The sequence below is a fragment of the Synchiropus splendidus genome, chromosome 1 (genome assembly GCF_027744825.2).
Source record: "Synchiropus splendidus isolate RoL2022-P1 chromosome 1, RoL_Sspl_1.0, whole genome shotgun sequence".
NCBI classification, from domain to species: Eukaryota; Metazoa; Chordata; class Actinopteri; order Syngnathiformes; family Callionymidae; genus Synchiropus; species Synchiropus splendidus.
This window is the reverse complement of record NC_071334.1, coordinates 9,071,716-9,092,250: the sequence shown is the minus strand read 5'-3', so window position 1 is coordinate 9,092,250 and position 20,535 is coordinate 9,071,716. Positions and strand designations below refer to the sequence as shown.

The following is a 20,535-nucleotide window of genomic DNA, read 5'->3' as shown; positions in this document are numbered from 1 at the left end:
GTAGTTTGCCCATGCCTGTTCTAAACTGTGGTTGTATCTGGAAAATGGTGTGTCACAGGACGCTACTGCCACCTGCTGTCTGATGGAGGTCTAAAAGGTATCACGTTACATCAATACGATAAATAAATGGCAGTAAAACGGAGTCAAAAACATATCTCAGTGTGGATGGAAAGTCATGATGGTGACTTCATTTTGTCTCTAAAAAAAGGCCTCCGATGACCCAGTCAAGAGGTTATCCAAGTTCAAACACGTTGGCTCTCTATCAGAGCATCGTGGCCGTGTGAGGCCCTGACAGACCGACGGACCATGTTGCGCTTGCAGCCTCCAGCTCACCTGCTGACGCGCGTCTGAGCGCCATGACCGCGACAAGGAGCGTGTGGAGACGGTGGAGCGCTTGGGCTGAGTGAGGGGAAACCACAGCAAAGAGCGAGAGCGTTTCTCGTCCCCCACATGCGGCACTCGATCATTCCCCCCTTTTGTCAGGCGGACAAAGAGAGCTGGGGCTGCAGAGCTTTAAAAAGAAGCCGGCGCTGCCGCCGCAGGCAACACGGAGCGACAGCCGACGCGCGACAGGTACCACGTTATTTCTCTGGCCTCAACACACCCGACTTCATTTTTTCTTTTTTTTTTTAAGTGCGCATTTGAGCTGAAGTTACCACCTGAAATTGATAGTTATGATGTCATTGCGAAGTGAGATTGCGTTGAGGTGAAAGCGGTGCAGTACATTTTTAAATCATAAGGCGATGATTTAATTTATTTCGTTCTTCGTTTTAATGTGGTTTTGTGTCTTTAGGAAGTTGCTGGTTGAATTATGTGGTGCGAAAATGTGTGGTAAGTCAGGAGTCAGCGATTAAAACCAGATTTTTTACTTTGTAATAAGCAGAAATAAACTAACCAGAGTTTAAAATAAGCAGCAAAGAATATTTTTACTGCACAAACTGCTTGTCATCTCAGACAGATCACTTTTGAATCTCCTTAATTCGATCAATATTTCCCTCTTTTTAAGTCGTTTCATGCTGACATTGACCTTGATGTGAGGCGGTGAATTTCCATAAAAGCAAACTATTGTTGAGATCCAGCGTCAAACGTGACCAGTTCTCACCGAGAAGTTGGTGATTTGTCGATGAAGTTTTGATTTCCTTAAGTCAACTACAGTCTTGAAACTGGTTCCGCTACTCTTCCAAATTCCCCCAAATCCTTGTTCCTCAGATTTTTCACAAACGTATATTTTTTTTTATTAAGATGGAGGATCTTGAAGTGAGCTGCCACATCTGGCTGACTGCTTATTTATTGTAGATCAAACTCACGGGAAGACAACAGGTCCTGCACTGTGCTTTAACCCTGGTTTCTTTCCCTCCTGTAGGAAAGTCATTCATTCTTTTGCATCTAAAGCTACGGCAGTTTGCTATTCCCCAGAATAAGCTTGGCGATAGTGAGGGGAGCAGGGTGCCCCCACACTGATATAATGGCGGGGGCAGCACTGGAGGGGTTTTAGCCGTGAACAATAACTGAACTGCCAGACCTGCAACTTCATTGTCCCTCAGCTGTTTTTGTTCAAGTGATTCGCTGCTTCCTGCAATTTTAAAAAGCGTTTGCGGGCCTCGAAAAGTATTTAAAAATATTTCTTTCTACCGGCTTGTTTTGACTTGATTTTTTTGTCGTAGAAAAACGTTCCAAACATTAACCAAATCTTGTCCCTGTGTGAAGAGTCCCTGCATGTTGAGGAGAACCTGGTCTTCCCCGCGATGCTCTACACTTTAGCAGGAGGCGGCTCGCTGTGTGGCGTCGCGGCCTTGGTGCTGCTCATCGTCTCCACGGCCACCGACTTCTGGATGCAGTATCGGTACTCAGGCAGCTCGGCCAACCAGGGCCTTTGGAGGTTCTGCATCAACCACAAATGCCACGCCCACACCATCACCGTCGGTGAGTCGAAGGAGGAGTGGCGATCCGCCGGTGGACCCTTTTTCTCTGGGTGCACTTTCCTCCAGTGATGGGCTAATGAGGCTTCATGAAACAGCGTCCCTGTTTTCAGAGGAGGTGGCGCTCATAACTTAAAAACCTAGTGAGGTATCATTGAAATAGGTGTTTAAAACCAATGATTTTTAGAGCAAAGAGTGCCATCTAGTGGCCTCTGAAAGTGAGGACGCTGTTTCATGAAGCTTCATCAGTAGGGATTGTAATCGTCACTAACCTTTGTAAAACCTCACTAACCGCATTCCTTCTTCTGACGGCGGCTGCAGCCTTCTGGGACGCGACGCGCGCCTTTATGCTGCTGGCGGTGCTGAGCTGCTTCACCGGCGTGGTGCTTGGCCTCACCGCTTTCACAAACGGCACCAAAAACCGAAGAGTTCGAACCGGCGGAATCGCTCTGGTCCTGTCAGGTAACCCGGCGGAAATGACAGCGTGTGAACACGTGTCACCAAAGGCTCTCCAGGGACATTTCACGTGGACGGATTCTTCTTCGCAGGTTTCCTCGCGCTACTTGCTCTCGCCATTTACACTGGAGTGACCGTTACCTTCTTCGGTAAACGCTTCCTGGACTGGCGCTTCTCTTGGTCCTACATCATCGGTTGGGTGGCCATCATTTTGGCGTTTGCTGCAGGTATAAAAGAGAAGAACTTCACTCAAACTCACTGTGTCAGTTCATCACGATGCTAATCTACTTAGCTTACGCTGCTAGTTGTTTTAGTGACAGTTTTTATCCTATGGGTGCAACAATTTGCTGAGTAATAGTTGAGCTAGCGTGTCGTTCTGCCTCCAAGATGGAAACATTTTAATTTAATCTTAGTTATAGCAGATATTAATATGAATATACTACATGTACTTTATATACTATACACAATACTATTGGCTTAAAAAAAACTGGGTGAAAACCAAGCGAAACATTTTTTTTTTGCTTGATTTTTTTTTTTTTTTGCTTGGTGATTTTTTTTATTGGTATTTTTTTTAATTGTTTTTTTTTTTGTTTGGCTTGGTGGTTGTTTTTTGCTTGGTGATTTTTATTTTTATTTTTTTCTTGGTGATTTTTTTTCTCCCACATTGCAAGAATGGGTTTCAAGTGGTGATGAAAAAAAAAGATTGCGTTGAGGTACTGTGGGGAAAAACAAACTCCCTATTAGTAAAACATTCATTACTGTCACTATATTGTTAATAGTGTCAAATTACTCCAAATATTTGTGTGGTTAACGGAATATAAAAGATGAATGTCGATTTCACCTGAAATCCAGTGAAACAAAAACAAGAATATCAACAAGAAGAAATGCACATTTCTGTGAATGCATCGTGGGAGGAAAACAATTCACCAAAACAAAAAAAAAAAAGAATTTTGCTTGGTTTTCTCCAAGGTTTTTTTTTTTTTTTAACCGGCTGAAATGGCCTTCCATACAATTGGCACCGTTTTCATGACTGAAAGGTGATGTGACGGCGCTACGTTTCAAAATGGCCGCCAAGGTCTTCCAGTTGAATTTAGTTTTAGAGTGAGCGTTTAATACAAGCGAATGTTCTCGTGTACAGGTGTGTTTCAGCTCTGTGCCTATCAGCGAACCAGCACGGAACCTGCGCCGCCCAATGTTGCCGAGAGCTGAGGAAAGTGACCAGATGTCAGCGGCAATAAAATCCTGCTTTTGAGAAACAAAACGCAATGTTTCTTTTGTTTTAGACAATGAAAAAAATGGTGTGTCTGCAAACAAATCTTTATCATTCTGCTCGTCCTATTTATTTATTGAAATATATTTCATCGTTACATTTGTGTTCTGTCTGATGTACAGTAGCTTCATGAGAGCGCGTGTCCTCATGTGCACAGTCCACTAGATGGCGCTCTAAAGTATTTGGATTTGAACAAACCTCACATCACTGCTAAACCGACAGCGCCACCTACTGAGCTCTGGAAAAAGGGGGACACTGTTCAGAGAAGCCTCTAAGACTTCACGCGCTAAATACTTCACATAAGCAGAAACCTTTAACCTTCGACCTAGTACCACGACTCATTTTGAACCACGTCAGTTCAGACTTGTTTTTGCGGACCTTCTTTCTCCACGGTGACAAGAGAACTGGACCTCAACTATTGCGGGATCAATCCGTTCAACTCGGTTCGTCCTGCTAATCCAAAACAATGAAAAAGAAATACATTCGGATTGATTCATTTTTGTTTTTTTTTGTGGATGTCAACACTTCTTGTGTAGTTAAAGGTGTAAAAAGGTGTAAAAAAAAGAGTCATAACAATACAAGCGAAATGTAAAAAGTAAATATCTTACCACGAAATAGCGTAGTGTAACGTCATCAGTGGGCGACACGGACGCGTTTTATGGCCGAGCTTTTTCTAAATTTGTTCCACTTGAATAAACCGATACATGTAAGATATATTGATTTGCCACCAAAAGAACAATGTTAACGTCGTCCCAAAAATTCTGGCCTACTACGTTGCTTGTTGGTACCAAAAATTACTTTGAAACAATTGCATTGAATGATGAATATTTTAGTTCGTTTCGTTCGACTACAAATGACACCAGGCTTTACTAAATTGAACTTATGTAAATTTCCTTTTCTTATTACTCTTTTTTTATTTTTGCTATATTTGATTTAAAAATTGATTCATACGTGACACCTTTTATTGCAAAAAAAAAATAGAGACCCAAATCATTTTCATTATCTTAATGATATGACTCTTTTGCATGACCCAATAACATTTATGATCACTTTTGAAATATGTCCCAAAATGTGTGTATATGCCCAGTAATGTAGGTTTGTCAACTCACTGACAAGAATTTCCACCTTGAGAAGAGTCAGACCTGAGGGAAAAAAAGAGCCCAACACCGACGTATTTCAACATTTGATTTATTTTGAACAACATCAAAGCCATCTCACAGAGACGACTCTGACTAACACAGAATGCAAATAAATATATTTGGGGCCATAGTATATCATTAAGGACAATAACATTTGATACAAAATTATTTACAACACTTTGAATAGTGCAAAAACACACAAATCCTGCCCTCATCATTGAGAGTGGGGTCCGTTCGAGGACAGTGGACGTGTGTGTGTGTGTGTGCTGCGGCTCCCACACGGGGGCGATATTGCAGGAACAGTTGGTGGAAACGCATTGAATCACCTGAAGTGAGCTGTAGCTAACGGCTTTATCTCTGCTACATCTTGTTGAGAAGATACTTTGACAACAATGAAATGGACGTCGCGGGTGTCCGCCAGCCTCGTGTTTGACGGCATGGAGAGGGGAAAAAAGTTGTCTCACTAAAATCTCGACGAAAAGCACGCGTGACAGCCACCGCGACGTACGGACCGCAGACCCCTCCGCCCCCCCGACACACACGAGCCCTGGGCTCTTCAGAGACTCGCGCCGACGGCAGGCAGAGCTCACCACCCCTGAGTGAAACTGGAAAGAAGCACCATCGCACTTTCTGATTCAAGACATCTCTGAATTCAACAGGCACGACACATTTGGTAAAGTGCGCTTGCTCACTCCTCTTGTTTTTTTCTCTCCGACTTTCTCACAAAAACTTCATTAACAAAGACAAACTGAACTTTCGTCACATTGTTGCATATTGAAATTTCCTTTAGGACCTTTTTGTTTCAGCGATTGAGAATTGAACTGTGGTTCTGCGACATGAAGGAGAACACGAGTTTTCAGTCATCACAAAAGAAGGCGTCAACACTATGCGCACACTTCTCAACAACCTAGAAAGAGTCGACCAGATCAGGCCTGGACTAAGACTATAGAAGACTAGAAGCCTCACCGATAGTGCTGCGAGGGACGCTGCATTCATCCGGACGAGGCTGGGAGTCGGAACCTCCGTGCGCTGATCATTAAACACGTTTAAATCACGCCAAAGACGAGGCCGATTGGAGAGAGAGAGAGAGACTAGCAGGAGAACTCACCTTCCCGAGCTGATCTGAGTTCATCATCATTTCAACCCACTGGAGACTATGAGAGAAAGTGAGTGAAACCAAGGAATGACCTGGGGACGCTCATGCAAAAGTGGCGCGCGTCTTTGGCTTTGCATAGCACGACGTTCCCGGTGTGGAGGACAAGCCCTGGTTCTAGCCCTGTTCAGCCGTGGCATGCGAGGAGAGACACGTCTCCAGGAGTGGCACCTTGTTACATCAGAGCCAACTGGCTTTGGTTTGTACGGCAGGCGCACTTGCAGCCGGGCAGTTGTGCGCTCATGTTTTCAGTTTTTTTTTTTCTTTTTTTGTTTTTTTTTTGGCTCCGTGCGACGACTCCGGGGGCGCGTCCCTTGTCTACTGCACTAAGAAGAAGAAGCCCTTCAAGTTTGGTTTGCTTAAAAATTGCACAGGTTTGGTCACGTCGGCCGCGGAGGGCCGTTTTTGGAGAGTACACCAACAAAGACCTCTCTCCCTGGTCCGAGTGAAGAAGGTGGTCACAAGTCTGCGCTTCACCCCCCCCCACTCACGGCCGGAGTGTTATGTGTCTTTGTGGTACCTGTGAAAACAGGGGGGGGGAAAAAACAAAACATGATGATCCAGTTCCTTCTGTGGAAAGCTCGACACAAAAGGCTGTGCCTTCCGCTGGAATTCACGCCTGCCGTGACATAACCAAATAGCTGATCAACGGTGGAAACGTTGCTGCTTCATCAGCCCAGACAGCAACGACATGCAGGTCTGAATCTGCGGCGGATACTTACCCGCTTTGTATGGTGAACTCAGGCAGAGCGCCCAAGGATGTCAGCTGCTCTTCCAGGGCCACGATTCGCAATCCGATGTAACCGGACGACAGCAGCAGGAGCACCACCCTGGCAGCAACACACACACACCTGTTAAAGACTGACTGACACCTGAGGAGCACACGCACAACACAACACAAAACCCAACTCACAGGATCAAGTAGATGAAGAGAAGGGTGTTGAGGGTGCTCGCCTCTCTCTGAACCAGCAGGGACTTGGCCTTCTCTTTCACATTCCAAACCCATGATCCGCCTGGACAAGTGGTGGGAAGACAAAAGGGAAGTGCGAGTGTTAGCACGCTGCTTCTGGGCGGCACCTTCATTTGGTCTTTACACCTCAATATGAGAGGAGAGAAAATGGCTTTTTTCCCCACAGCGTCCCGTCTGTTTTAAGGGGCCATTTTCCTATGCTAAAGATCAGTGGGTCCAAACAGAACATTTTGTAAAGGTGTTCACTGAAAAGAAAAAAGCGACGTCTCTGACTCTTACCTGACTCAGACAGCTCGTCGGATGAAGAGCTGCTGCTCTGCTGCGCCTGCAGGCTCCGATACGAGGGGGCGTTTCCATTCGGCACCGGATCTGAAGGCAGAGAGATCAACATGAGCGGCGTCCAACCTAAATCACGCCATCACGCCACTTCTGCGTCAACACAAGCGCAAGCTAAAGCTCAAGACAAACAGCAGCTTATGGAGCGAGCGCCGCGTGACAGGCTCCGTGACGCGGTGACCCCTCACCTCTGAGCGGCCTTTGCGGGGGCTTCTCCTGGAAGGAGCCGTCGAACTGGTCGAAGCTGTCGTCCAGACTGGACTGGCTGGAGTGCTGAGGACGGACCAGTCAGAGTCAAGCTCCGAGTCAAGTCACATTCAAGTCAAGTTTTCTTTCTCCAGTACTCACAACCATTTTGCTCCTGTCAAAACTGTTCTCGGCCGAGGAGAAGACGGGGGAACTGTTGGGGCTTCCCTCCTGTGGAGACACAGAGGGGGTTAGCTAAAGTCCACGCTGCGTTCAGAGCAGTGCTCACTCACTCACCTCTGCCTGAGGACAGACCGAGCGCAGCAGCTGGTAACAGGCTTCTCTGTTCCGCAGAGACACGAACAGGAACTAGAAAAGGACAGACGTGAGCAACTGCAGTTTTCTGATATAAACAATGGTCATGAGGAGACCTCACCTTCTCTCCCTCCGTGGTCCGGACGGACAAGGCATTGGGCACCAGCAGCGCCGTGTTCTGCTTCTTTACTACATGGATGCAGGCCACAGGAATCACCAGCTACAGGAGAACACATGGAATTCAGCTTGGGCAAATACAGGAGGCGGATTTTGGGGGGGGGGGGGAACGAACAAACTGCGAAGTGTTTTTGGTTTCCTTGTTGGGCAAAAAGAAAAAAAAAAAAAACAGCTGATTTGTGGCTATTTAAAGTTCTCAGCTGACAGAGGAAAGTGGAGTCCATGTCAGTGTCCAAAGCAAGAATGAACAGGGCCCTTGCTATAGACGGGCAACTCCTTTCCCTTTGAAATAGTTGTTAAAAACCAATGATTTGGGAGTAAAGAGCACCATCTAGTGAAAATGAACAGTGTTACATGGAGCCTTGTGACTGAAATGTATTGAGCTCCAGCTATCGCAACAGACCGGAACAGGCACTGACTCTCTGGAGCCATACAAGTCCTCCGACTCTTCCAAAAGGAAGGAAATCGGTGCTCCATCACAAACACGACACACAGATCCCGAACAAAACATTCCTGAATTGCGTTCTCGGCTGACCTTTGTGTCCTTGAGAAGAACTGAGGAGTAGAAACAAGCATGGCTGTCAGTGATGTACAGTCGACCGTGGTAGGGCACTTCCTTCTGCAGGGCACAGATGTATGCTGCAGAACCATAAAGAAACCATGCTTATTGTTTTCGCCAGGCTCAGTCTAGATGCCACCCCCGAGGAAACCTACCATGAATCAAGGCTTCACTCTCTGGCAGTTCTGGAAACAACTTGTGGAATGTTTTGTTGTGCTTTTTGAAACTCTGCAAATAAAGAGTTCGGATCAACTCTACGATGACACAAACAGTAAGAAGGTGAAAGGCGATGAGGGACTTACGCTCTGCTGGCCGCTGCTCTCCGTCCTCTCGAAGTTTCTGCTCTCGATGTCAAACGTCTGTGACCTGTGGAGGGAACAGAGCCACAGCTGTCAGTTCAAAGAACAGCTGGACGGGCAATAAAAAGTCACTTAACCTCTCCAGAAACTGAAAGTGTCTGTCTGGGCTTTTCATTTCTCCATGCAATATCTAACCTTTGCCTTGACCCAAAAGCAGTTTTTACCATGACGATAACACAAAACTTATAACCTATAAACTGATCATTTTGATGGCCTTATGAAACTAGACTTTAGTGTAGAAATATTTAAGCTTCTGTGCAACACTTTGGTTGACATTACTGCCATGTTGCTTTTGCTGACACGGGTTGTTATATCAAAACAAAAAGGTGCAGGTCACATCCCTAAACATGGCTAAAAGGGCAAGTTAAAGCATAGCTACTGCCACAGGAAGCTCCCGACACAGCACATGATGCTTCCATCTCACACTAAAAGTGTTAAAAAGTGCACTTCCTTGTTCCACTAAATTGAAGTGGGACCACCAACACTCTTGACCTGGAGGTCACCACCTTGTTCCAACGACTCTATTGCTGACTTCAAATACTGCGCTCTTCAGGCTTCTGTTCTCAAACAGCACTCAAGGTCACATGACAAATGCCGAGGCAGCAGCGAGCAAACATCTTAAGACCATGTGGAGCGCTCGGATCATGTGATTGGACAGAGAGTCTGACGCTGCTGTGCAGTCATGAGTGTGCCATGACTTGGGAACAGCTGAGAGCTGAACACAGTCTTGTGACACAAGTAAAGAATAGTAGCAAGTCCATCCACAAGTCTCTGGGAGGTCATTTGGGTTAACGCAATACTCAGTGCAAACAGGTCGTACCGGGCAGTGACTTGTCTGGTGAGGGGTTTGTGCTGCTGCTGCTGCTGCTGGGTCTCGTGCTGAGCCGCCTCCAGGCTCAACGCTTTCCTGCTCTCCACCTTCTTGATGCTGCCATTGCTCAGACTGCTACGGCTTTTCTTCACTTTGGCTGGCAGCCCACCGCCGCTGCTCTCCACTGGGTAGTTGCTGCAGATAAAAAAAAGAAAAAAATGAAAACAAAATCTATAATCATCTTTCGTTTCCAACTCAGCCATCCAACTTGTACGGGCATATCCGTCCGCATCCCAGAAAAAAAAGGTGTGTCTGTACAATGGGTGTGCAGACTTTATCAAATACACATCTACCACCCTTCTTTGGAATGAACATATGTCTGCACCAGGAGACGTCTGCAGAATTGCAAACATAACCACATTTAAACGTTACACGGAACAGTTCTGTTCATCATGCGCGGCCCAATTCTCACAGCTACGTGGACAGTTGTGTTTGAATTTTTTTTTTGCCTTTGGAGTCCACACGAGCGGAAGCTTCTCTGCTGCTAAGGCCTTTCCCTTTGACTGCACTAGAGAGGTGTGGGCTCACCGTTTCTCCACCTGTCCACTGGCACATAAACAGATGGTAAAACACATTAAAGAGTAAAGGGATGTGGTTTGCATCACCCACATTTGGAAACTAAATGTATGCAAAGCAACAAGTAGGAGATCACAATCGCCTCCACCAACAAAAAGAAAAAGCCCTGATCTTTATGATGTTAGTTAGAGGTTAATGTTTTCCCCTCCAAAGAAGGTTTGAAGGAGATTGCGTCACTGCGAGCTTCCATTGTGGCACTGCTAAGTACCAGAAAAGGTGCCCTTTAAACAAAAGCAGTTGAGAAATGAAACAAGTTGAGCTTTAAAAAGGGTAAACAAAAACCACATCATTGGCTGAAACTGTCTGTGAGGCAGTTAAACCACTAACAGATGTTTGCGTTCTAAAAAAAGGTCTTACCTGGAAAACTTGAACCTTTTGGAAGAACGGAAACTCATATACCTGGTAACAGTGGGCATTTCCTTTCAATAGAAAAAAAAAGAAAAGAGAAAAAAAATCCTCACTTGTCCTGTGCCATCACGGTGGCACAAAAAAAGTACTGACTTGAAATGAAGTCTCAAGCTAGAAGACTGAAGACTGAAGCTACAGGTTTGTCCACAAGTGCCGTGAGAAAAATGTTTGTGTGTGTGTGTGTGTGAGTGCTTTGTAAAGAGGAAGTCTGTGTGCTGACAGTGGTGTGACACTCCGTAGAGTGTGACGTAAAACTAAACCACTCCCCCAGAGACAAACAGGCATGTGAGTGCGCACGCACGCACACACAAACAGCGCAAGCACCGACTTGCTTCAGATAAAACTCTCCCTGAACATACCTTGTTAAACCGCCCAGTCAAAATGAAACAGGCGTTTGCCTGCCTTCCCAGAAACGTATCTCTTAAACAAGCGGCCAGGCTTCTTCAGAGATGTATGTCAGACAGGATTCCTGTGAGAAGCGCTCACCACGTTTGCCTTCAAGCAAGAAAACACCACACTCTCCAGTCACTCTCACAAGTCCGGGGTTGCTCATCGTTCAGCGAAAGCATTTCATCGCACAGGACGTGCCGCAATATCAGAGCCCTTTCTTTCAAAACTTTCAAGCGAGCGAGGCCCTCTGCTGCGTCACCTCGCTGGGACTCAAATGGGGCAAAGGTCAGACGGGAGACTAGACGTGAAGCACGGCTCTCCACATGCCATGCTTTGAGTTAGGTTGCTCTACCTCCTGAGAGAGAGAGGGGAATCAACTGCATCGGTTGACGTTCCGCCTGTAGCAGCCTCTGCTGTACATAAATACATGAAATTAATTTGAGGCAAATGAAGATAAGTACTACATGAAGTATGAGTATTCAGTACTAATAATCCTGACATCTTTCTGTATTTGTATTTCACTTACCCTTAGCTCATATCACTCCCAAAAATCCATTATAATTAGGTTATTTTTAGCTACTTACTGCATCAATGTTTACCTTTACACTAAATGTGATTTCAATAACTAACTCAAACACTGAATTACAGCTGGAACATTTGTCCGTTTGTGAACCACAACAAGTGTGAAATCATTTCTCAGACCGGCAAATGAGCGCTGAAGCATCAGCTCATGTGACACTGTTCTGAATTACTACTTCCTTTCTGAATCCCCTGTAAAACAACAAGCAAGAAGAGTGGAGGAAAAGACACGTTGACTATGAGGAAGCTTGTCAGAGCATCTCAGCCCACTGTGGGGGGCAGGTGATGGAGATTGCTGCTGCGTCTTATTAGCCAACGCACCTCTTCAAATTTGCCCCTCCATCTCCAGTGTCGCAATTTAAGCTTTCCCTCTGTGGCTACCAACAGTCTTTGACCCAGATCATTCACAGACCTTGAACTTCCAAATCATCTACAGTCCTATTGACCCTGATCCTTTGTTGGCTCTGCCTGGCACCACCGGTGAAGATGTAAGATTCCCACAAACAAAAGCTGAAGACTTTCATTTTCGTTGCAACTGGCCAGGTGTGCTGCACTACTGAGGTGGAGAGATGCACATGCTGAATGGTTGAGAGATGTCATGTCATATCTAAGGATTGAAAAGTATTTCGAGAACCTAAAGTCACGATAAATTCTCCCATTGAACTTCATCATGTCACCATTCTGTGTTGAACATCACATTCCTCAAGACATGTTTATATTTTTATGGTATGAACCCAACATCCAGCTTTAACCATTAACTTGTGAATCCTGAAACTGTTTGTGACATGTGCTGTCGAAAGATGTGTAAACTTAACTCTCAGCTGAAGGAGGTAAAGGGAGGAAAGGGTTAGAGTTTGATGTTCACTTTTGTTGTTTCTATTTTACTTACACATTAATGATTATTTCAGTACATTTATATGAATATACACACACATATATATATATCTAAAAATATTTGAAACACATTATCTACAATCCTAACATGACCGCTGACCTACAACAATAAAAGCGAGTGTTTGCATAAGAGGATGTGCCTTATCTAAATCATAAGACAAAGACCTTGACCTCTGATCCACTTCCCTGTTGGAGGAGCAGATCACAACACCTGATCAGAATGATGCACAACTTATGACCGTGTTTGTCCTAGATGCACATATAGGTTAATGAAGTAGTTGTTTCAGAAATAGAATTAAGATCCGTCGTTTACAAAGACCAAAAAGAAGTACACATGGGTACAGAAGCCACTGTGTCACAGCTGCCACAAACAGAAGCTGTGGTCAGAGCAGTTTCAGAGCTGGAGCACTTGTCTTTCATCATCGTCATGTCACAGTTTGGTGTACGATACGTCACACACGAGCTTACGACAACAGCAAATCATCTGTCTTTAGTTATCAGCCCGCAGATAACACTCTCTACTTGAGATGAGAGCACATGCTGATATGACTGAGCTGTCGGGAAACACACTCTAAATCTAAAAACATCTAAGGACTCTTATGGACAGGTGACAGCGGCAGCACCTGCCACCAAAAACCCTACTGATTCTTCCAGACACAGAAGAATCGGTGACTGACATCTATTAAATAAAGTGATTCTGAAGAACAAAAACATGACTCATGTTCTCCTTCACCGAGAGGCAAGGTGCCTTCGTGTTGACCATGTGGTGACGCATTTTAAAAAAGTCCTGGAGCCTTCAACATCCTGTCCTTGACCCCGGAAATCTTTCAAAAGGCAAACCCCACTGACGCATCACAACCTTCTTTTATCCAAACTAAGAGTGGGAATTTAAAAGCAAACTTATTGTAAAAAAAAAAAAATAATAATAATAATAATTTGCAAACAATGCAGATCAACCATGTTCAATTTCTTTCTTTCACAGGCAACACTGAGACTGTGTCAAAGTGTCAAAACGGTTAGGACCGAAACATCTATGACTAATGATGGAAAATATTAAGGAAGAAGCAGAAAAGTGTTGCCCCCCCCCCCGCAGTTAATGGTCATGTGGAGAGACCAAACTACAATTTCACCTTTTAAACTGCCAAATATTCAAACGTGACTAACTGCGATGAACTGTACGGAAGCAAACTCCACGGAGCCCCAAGAAAGTACACGAGAACACAGTCTTACCCACTTGGCTCTTTGGTGGAGGAGGAATTCATCACGGCACTCAGCTAGTCCATCAAGTAATGCCTCCTTCCTGAAATGGCCTCACTTAATTTGCTCCAAATCATTTATGGCGACGGAGGGCCGAGAGCGTCATTGGTGCACTTTGACAGGGAGGGAGCTCTTGGATAACTGCCAGCAATATAACACACCTTTAGACTCCACCAGACAGCTTCCAATGAGCCACATTTTGGAGAATCCTCAGGCTAAACAAGTGTCCTCTAACCTTTACTAGCCAATTCGAAAATGACTGAGAATCTATGTTGCACATTGTAAGCAGGATTTCCCTCCACACACCTCGCACCTGGGAAACCTTATCAGTGTGTCAGCCTGCTGACATCAGCCTCTATTTTAAGGCTGCATGACCATCCTTGCCCCTCTTACATCAACCCCACCTGTCTGGCATTCCTGGTAACCTCTTCAGGTTGAGCTGCTGGCCACACGCCAGCGCTATATCTGGACGTACCATAGTGGAAAACAGGACAGCGGTTTATCCTTCATGCTCACTGCTTCTCAAATGTCAGACCGTAGACCACGAGTAAGTGACAATTCCATTGATGCATTTTTCATTACAATAAAGTTGTAATATTTTGAGGATGAAATCCTCTTCACAACATCGCAAACTGCTAAACAATGACCTCTAGTGACCGAATATAAAAGTGCACTTACAAGTGCTCAGCTGGTTTAAGCTAAAAATATATAACTATATATATATATATATAATAATGAATAAATAAAATCTATCCTGGGATCTACATTACAAATCTATACAACATCTCAGCTGATTACATATGTTTAAAGAAGAAATGGGTTCGTTTTTCATTCACTGCAAGTATAAAATGATTGATGCAAAGTATGAAAAGGACACTATTTCATGGCGAAAGGTGGAGAATGAGAATCAAAAAACATGACCGTTTGGCTATTTACCGATCTTCTCGCGTCATCTAGAGGCAACTCGAACAGTTTATAGCAATATAAACTAACCAAGAAGAATTAAGAGTGATCACAAAGTTGATCTTAAGCTACGAGGATTAGACATATCAGCTTCTGGAGAGCTGTAAAATCTCGATGAAGACGTTATTAAGGGCAGAGCGTTGAGCCAGTGGTCACAGTTGAGTAACATGCATGTCACTGGATCCCTGCCAGAAGTCAGACTGGAACAGAGAGCAAGTGTGTGTCCGAGCTGGAAGTCATGTGGCCGAGTACACGCGGCATCTCCCTCCACTTGGCTTCCGCTCTGACAAATGGGAGAGCAGACAAGAGGGTCTTTCTTCAAGTCTAATAAATGCACCTTGACCAGAGCACGTGTCGGGTCCGCTTGCTGGTTCTGAATCTCATTCAATAGACAGTTTAAAGGCCGAGTCTCAGCTCCAAGTCACACGATTTGGCACAGTTTAGTTACTGAGAGGCTAAAGAACAGTGGAGAAAAAGATTCTAACACTTAGCTTAAAGGCCACAAGGTTGTCATTAACACTTTCATGTGAGGTGACAAGTCATTTCAGCTCTGACCTGAAACTTTACCCAAGACCTTTTCATTACACTAACATATCATTGACTTCCTTTTTCGTGAGCCAACAGCACATTTTATAATTTAGACCTACATGCGGCTCGCTGCCCGCAGCAGAGCAGCTCTCTACTCAGAGCATCTGTCTGGAGCCAACAGGATGCCTGTGAGGCTGCCGCACCCAACCTATTCCAGGATCCTCCAGCTCCAGCCATTTACAAGTGCAAGATGTACATATTTTAATGTTAAACAGCGGCTAAAAAATAACCAAAGCCTCAGTTGCTTTTCGACAAACACACGTGTTCCAAGGAAGCTTTTAATGTGGTGTGAAGTTCCCCAGTCACAAGGGTTGATTTCCTTCATTATTAAGTCTCTCACGTTGACATTTGTGTCTGATATTCTGTTAGATATGACCACATCTTCACTTACTAAAAATCATGCGAGCTCCTACTTTTGTTTTCATTCTCAATACGAGCTTGTTCACAACTAATAGTTGTGACACTAATGGAATTTACATCACGTGTCTTTTTCAGAGTCCATTAGTTGATAAGGGTTTGGCCATTAAGTGATTAATCCACATTTAAATGTATCCAGAGAAATGTATTCGGGCTCCCACTGAGTCTTTCCCTGTGTATAACAAAAGAAAAGACACAACAGGGGGTTTCCATTCAAGGACACCATGATAACGGAGACGTTATTGATCATATTAAAAAAATAATAATAAAATAATAATAAAAAAAACAGCTGCAGTGGAATCAAACGTGGTGTTGAAGGCATCACTCACACACCACCATGCACCACCTGTGAGGAACCCATGGGTCTAAGAATAGCTTCTCTGGGGGAAACAAACTTGCAATCCCCATGTGTGCCCGGTTCTCAGAGGGGGACGTGGAAGCGACAAAACAAATGTTAAGTGGCCATTTACATGTCTGTGTAGGTAAATTCTTGGGCCTTCAGGAGAGAAGCCCACTGTAAACAATTGTGGTGCGAAACTGACCAAACGTCTCGGCAGCATATCATGGGTTTAGAATGACATTAAAGCGTGAAGATGCTTTCACACCACAGCAGCAATTGTGTGGTGTTTAAAAGAGACAGTCTTTGTAAAACAACATTGCAATTCATGAAAATATAGCAGACCATCACATATGAAACGATGACAAACGTTCATCTTATTAGAGAAGATAAATGCACCAATGGTAAATAACATCAAAGTGGTAGTTCGTACTTCTAAATCAAGTACATTGTATATATAATATATGTATAACATGGTGTTTAAATGAATGGCAAAGACGGTTTTATAGAAGGTGAAGGCATATTGCAAAATGACCAGCAGGGAGGGAGGCTAACAGGTTAGCATTGCACGGACAGAAACGTAAGGCGTGTTTGTAATGCACCGACAATATCACGCTCAGGAAATAAACACGTCTTACTAAGCATTTACAGACCTTTAGAAAAGAAATGAGGCGAGTTGTGCTGAAATGAAAGAGCGTTAGCACCCACCCTGTTGGGGATGCTCACCGGCACGTAGCGGTCCTGCTCTCCAACTCACCTCTCCCTCATGAAGTGCTTGAGTCTGACGATGGCCTTCTCGTCGATCTTCCGGAGGAAGGTTTTCAATCGCTCTCGTTTGTTTTCAAGCATTCTTCCTCCGCCGCTGCTGCTGGTGGTGGTGGGTTCGTCTGGACTCGACACTCCACGCCAGCCTCCGCCGTCTTCGTGTTTGGGTCCCGCAGCTCTCTTCCTCCCCCTCTCCTTCTCCGGCTCATAAAGATAGTGAGTCTAAATCGGACCAAGTCTGCTGGCCAATCAGCGACGAGTACGACGAGGCGAAAGCGGTCATGTCAGCGTGAGTCAGCCAATCAAAATGAAGTAGTTGGCTAGTTTCCCCCGCCCATTACTTTATAAGGCACAGGAGGCTGTCGCTCAGTGAGTCCCTCTTAAAGGCACAGGGCTCTTTTATTTTAGTTGGTGTGGGGATTTTAATAATTTACGTGGCGAAGTTTATCTTTCACGTGTGCGCCACACAGGAAGACAATGTTTTGTTTTCTGTTCTGCATGGTCTGCTTTCCACCAGGGTCATTTCAAGATCACAGTTTAATGGCTGGTTCGGCTAGAAGACCATCAAATGTACCAAAAGTTTCACACCACTTTAACAGTGACCTACTAAAAAGTGACCTTTCAATGCTCCTGTAAAGCACATGAACTGAAATTTTCAACTTGTATCTCTGCCCCTTTGATTGTTGTTTGTATTCTATTATACAACTGCATAAATAAAAAAGGATTTAAATAAAGAGGGTCAACTGAGGGCCCCATGATCCAATGGAATCACATGAACACAACTTGCACGTTTCAGTGTGGCTTAACTGAGAAATGGTGATCATAATGTATCGCTCCTATAAAATGAAAAGGGTGATGGAATCCATGGGAAAATGGCCACTAAACCAATGTGTGACAACGTCAGTATCTCAAAAATAACACAAGAAAACGTTGAGGCCTATGAGGCAGAGACCAAGACCAAATTGAATACGCAGGCAACTACCATTTTGTCTCAATGAAAACATTTCAGTTCTCGATTTATTTTGAGAGAGAAAAACACTACTGTTTCTTTTACAGTAATAAATCCACTTGTGTCTTGTGTCTATATATCATAGGTGTTTGCTTCTGCATTCAGTTAGGTCCCCATCCACAACCATTCTTATGGCCATCACAAAGTTTCAAGATCTTTATTTATATTTTTACATTATTCTTTCATAGGAATTTGTCAGTTAACTGAAGACAAACTGCACCCTTCCTCAGTATCTTCCTTCTTTCAATTTCACAGGATCTTCAAACTTCCATTCTGCTAACACATCAACTTGCCACTGTGGGAACCGTGTGTTTGGAGTCAAACTGAAACTCAGTGTGGTCTTCTCGATAAAAGCAAAAGGGTACATAGGAAAGCCACCAACCTCTGTCAAAATGCAAGTGAAGAAAAGTGGAGAAAGAAGACCTTATGAGCACGGTTGTTTCAGAACAGAGTTTTAGTAAGTAAGTGAGAGAAACAAATGAAACGTTTGCCACGGGTTCCACTTCCATGATGCTCTACATGATCCGTGAGCCACACTGTAGCACGGGAAATATTTAACAGATCCAATCGCGGCCTCCATGTTTTACCATACATTATGAGGAAATATTCAGAGGCTTCGTTTTAATCTCACACATTTCACTGAGCAAACACAGCCATGAGAATATCCTGAGCAAATATCTGTCAGGGTTAGGGAGAGGAGCACATTAGTTTCCTGTCTTGTGAGGCGCGTCACATTTATACACCTCAACATCTATCTCAATGTAAATACCAACATTCCAGGTCTTTGTAAATATGTCGCCTTAAATACTGAAAATTCCATATGATTCCTTATCAGCTGGATGTGTTCTATTTTTTATTTCAAGTCTCTATAAAGAGGCCTGATGTCACACTATTAGATGAAAACATTTTCAAGAACAGGTCCTTGTAGGAGGTTTGGTGCTGTCACGCCACCACAAAAACACAGGCGGTAGTGTGTCGGCGGATGACGCCACCAACACACCACCCTCACATGACTGGGCCCACACGAGCTTGTCATACTGGATCTTCTCTTCTGATTTGGACATGAAGGAGGGAATCCCACATTCAGTGGCGAGGCTGAGAAGATATTCACTATACTACTTACTTTCCAACTGTTTCATGGCCCAAACTAGTTATGTTCCCTTCACATGTAACCTGACCAGCATCTGTGTGTCTTATTACACTATAATTATTGTGGATCAGGTTCTTGAGATGGACGTGGCAGAAATATGTGGGTCAAAATGTTGACGTTCAGGTCATTTTTTTTAGACAAAAAAACACAGATGATGCACACTAAATAGCATTAAAAATGTTGGTTAGGTTCACACTCTGTCTGGCATTGTGTATTTACTGTGTTCCCCTCTCAGTGTACTTATCAACAAAGTGGTATGAATGAATGACATCATTCTGTGGACCCCCTCCAAAAATTAATAAATGAAGAAATAAAAAAATTAAATACCATTTTTGGATGGTCATCACCTCCATCTATCCTCGTGTCTTTGTGATAACCCCTAAAAGACAAACAAATTCTTTAAAAATGGCACGAAAACAAAAAGTAATTGTGCAAAATTATTTATTCTAATGGAGTTTAAAGACGTATTCTGGCAGCATTATCATAAAAAAGTATTTTTTTGTAGGACATTTTTACCCTAGGAAAGACACAATGTTTTTTCTCTTTTTCTTTCTTTCCTTTTTGTTTAATCAGATTATCATTTAATTGTTAATTGTACTGGTATTTAATGTTAAAATACTTTTCATCCAAACATACATGAGGAAGAATATGAACTGCAACGTTTCCCTTCTACAGACAAGATAAGTCACAATTCAAACACAGCCTACTCTGGTGTAACTCAGGGAGCACAGGCCAGCTTGTTTACATTTAAATATATTTAGCTTACTTTTCATTCAAGTGTTTATTCATTCAAATATTTTGGAAATATTTTAATTAAAGTCAACACTCTCAGGAAGCACGATGACACCCAGGTGAATGAAAAAGATGCGGTGATAAGCTACAACAAAAATATATATTTAATACAATACATTTATTTCAGTTGGAAAATCCATCACTGCTACCATAAAAGGCAATTCTTATATGACCTTCAGTGACATGAGGCGTCTGAAACTGTTATATAATATATAAATAATCCACCAGATTATTATTCTAATACCCAACTCCCAACTCTTTGACAGTGAGGAAATAATATCAATAACTGCCCTAAATTTCACCAGTGGTTTAGTCAATCAAGGCTGCCACATCAGCGATTTTAAGAGTCTGTGTCAACAAACCTGCGTCGTCTTGTTTGTCGCCACTCACTCCAGTGCAATGAAATAACGGAGATGATGATGAATCTGAGATGAGGAATGCTAATTCTTTTGCCTGCAATGAAAAGCAGCCAATCGAGGCAGTCAAAGTTCAGCTTAACCAAACATGCTCATCATAGTAAATACTTGTTGGAGGTGAGTTTGGAAGAGACAATATTGACTCTCTGGAGGCCTCAATCCTTGTCAATATTTGATCATAATTCTTCTGATGGGATCATGAAATGCTGCTGACTGTGAAACCATTTTAGAAAAATGTTGGACTTTTTTTCGTAGTTCTTCTCGGCTGACCTACGACCTTACAC

At 43.7% G+C, this 20,535-nt stretch overlaps 2 protein-coding genes across 4 annotated transcripts; one reads left to right on the top strand and one right to left on the bottom strand.

Annotated features, from left to right (window-relative positions):
* The first annotated feature begins 379 nt into the window (after positions 1 to 379).
* Positions 380 to 3,636, top strand: lim2.2 (lens intrinsic membrane protein 2.2). Its single transcript, XM_053848591.1, has 5 exons — positions 380 to 573; positions 1,708 to 1,923; positions 2,241 to 2,381; positions 2,468 to 2,602; positions 3,514 to 3,636. The coding sequence occupies exons 2-5, from the start codon at positions 1,746 to 1,748 to the stop codon at positions 3,582 to 3,584; spliced, it is 525 nt and encodes a 174-aa protein (XP_053704566.1). The 5' UTR covers positions 380 to 573; positions 1,708 to 1,745; the 3' UTR covers positions 3,585 to 3,636.
* A 903-nt stretch (positions 3,637 to 4,539) lies between these two features.
* Positions 4,540 to 20,292, bottom strand: si:zfos-943e10.1 (GRAM domain-containing protein 2B). 3 transcript variants are annotated; one of them, XM_053852087.1, is made up of 14 exons: positions 20,198 to 20,292; positions 19,371 to 19,422; positions 9,660 to 9,845; positions 8,783 to 8,846; positions 8,636 to 8,708; positions 8,457 to 8,560; positions 7,866 to 7,964; positions 7,727 to 7,798; positions 7,592 to 7,660; positions 7,432 to 7,516; positions 7,187 to 7,276; positions 6,851 to 6,950; positions 6,660 to 6,767; positions 4,540 to 6,457 (listed from the first exon to the last, which is right to left on the bottom strand). In XM_053852087.1, exons 2-14 carry the CDS (start codon positions 19,394 to 19,396, stop codon positions 6,439 to 6,441), a joined length of 1,095 nt encoding a protein of 364 aa, XP_053708062.1. In that variant the 5' UTR covers positions 19,397 to 19,422; positions 20,198 to 20,292; the 3' UTR covers positions 4,540 to 6,438. The 3 variants fall into 3 exon arrangements, with proteins under 3 accessions (XP_053708062.1, XP_053708055.1, XP_053708046.1); XM_053852080.1 differs by lacking the exons at positions 19,371 to 19,422; positions 20,198 to 20,292 and adding an exon at positions 10,644 to 13,520 and having other exon boundaries at positions 4,541 to 6,457; XM_053852071.1 differs by lacking the exons at positions 19,371 to 19,422; positions 20,198 to 20,292 and adding an exon at positions 16,877 to 17,117 and having other exon boundaries at positions 4,545 to 6,457.
* Positions 20,293 to 20,535: the final 243 nt, after the last annotated feature.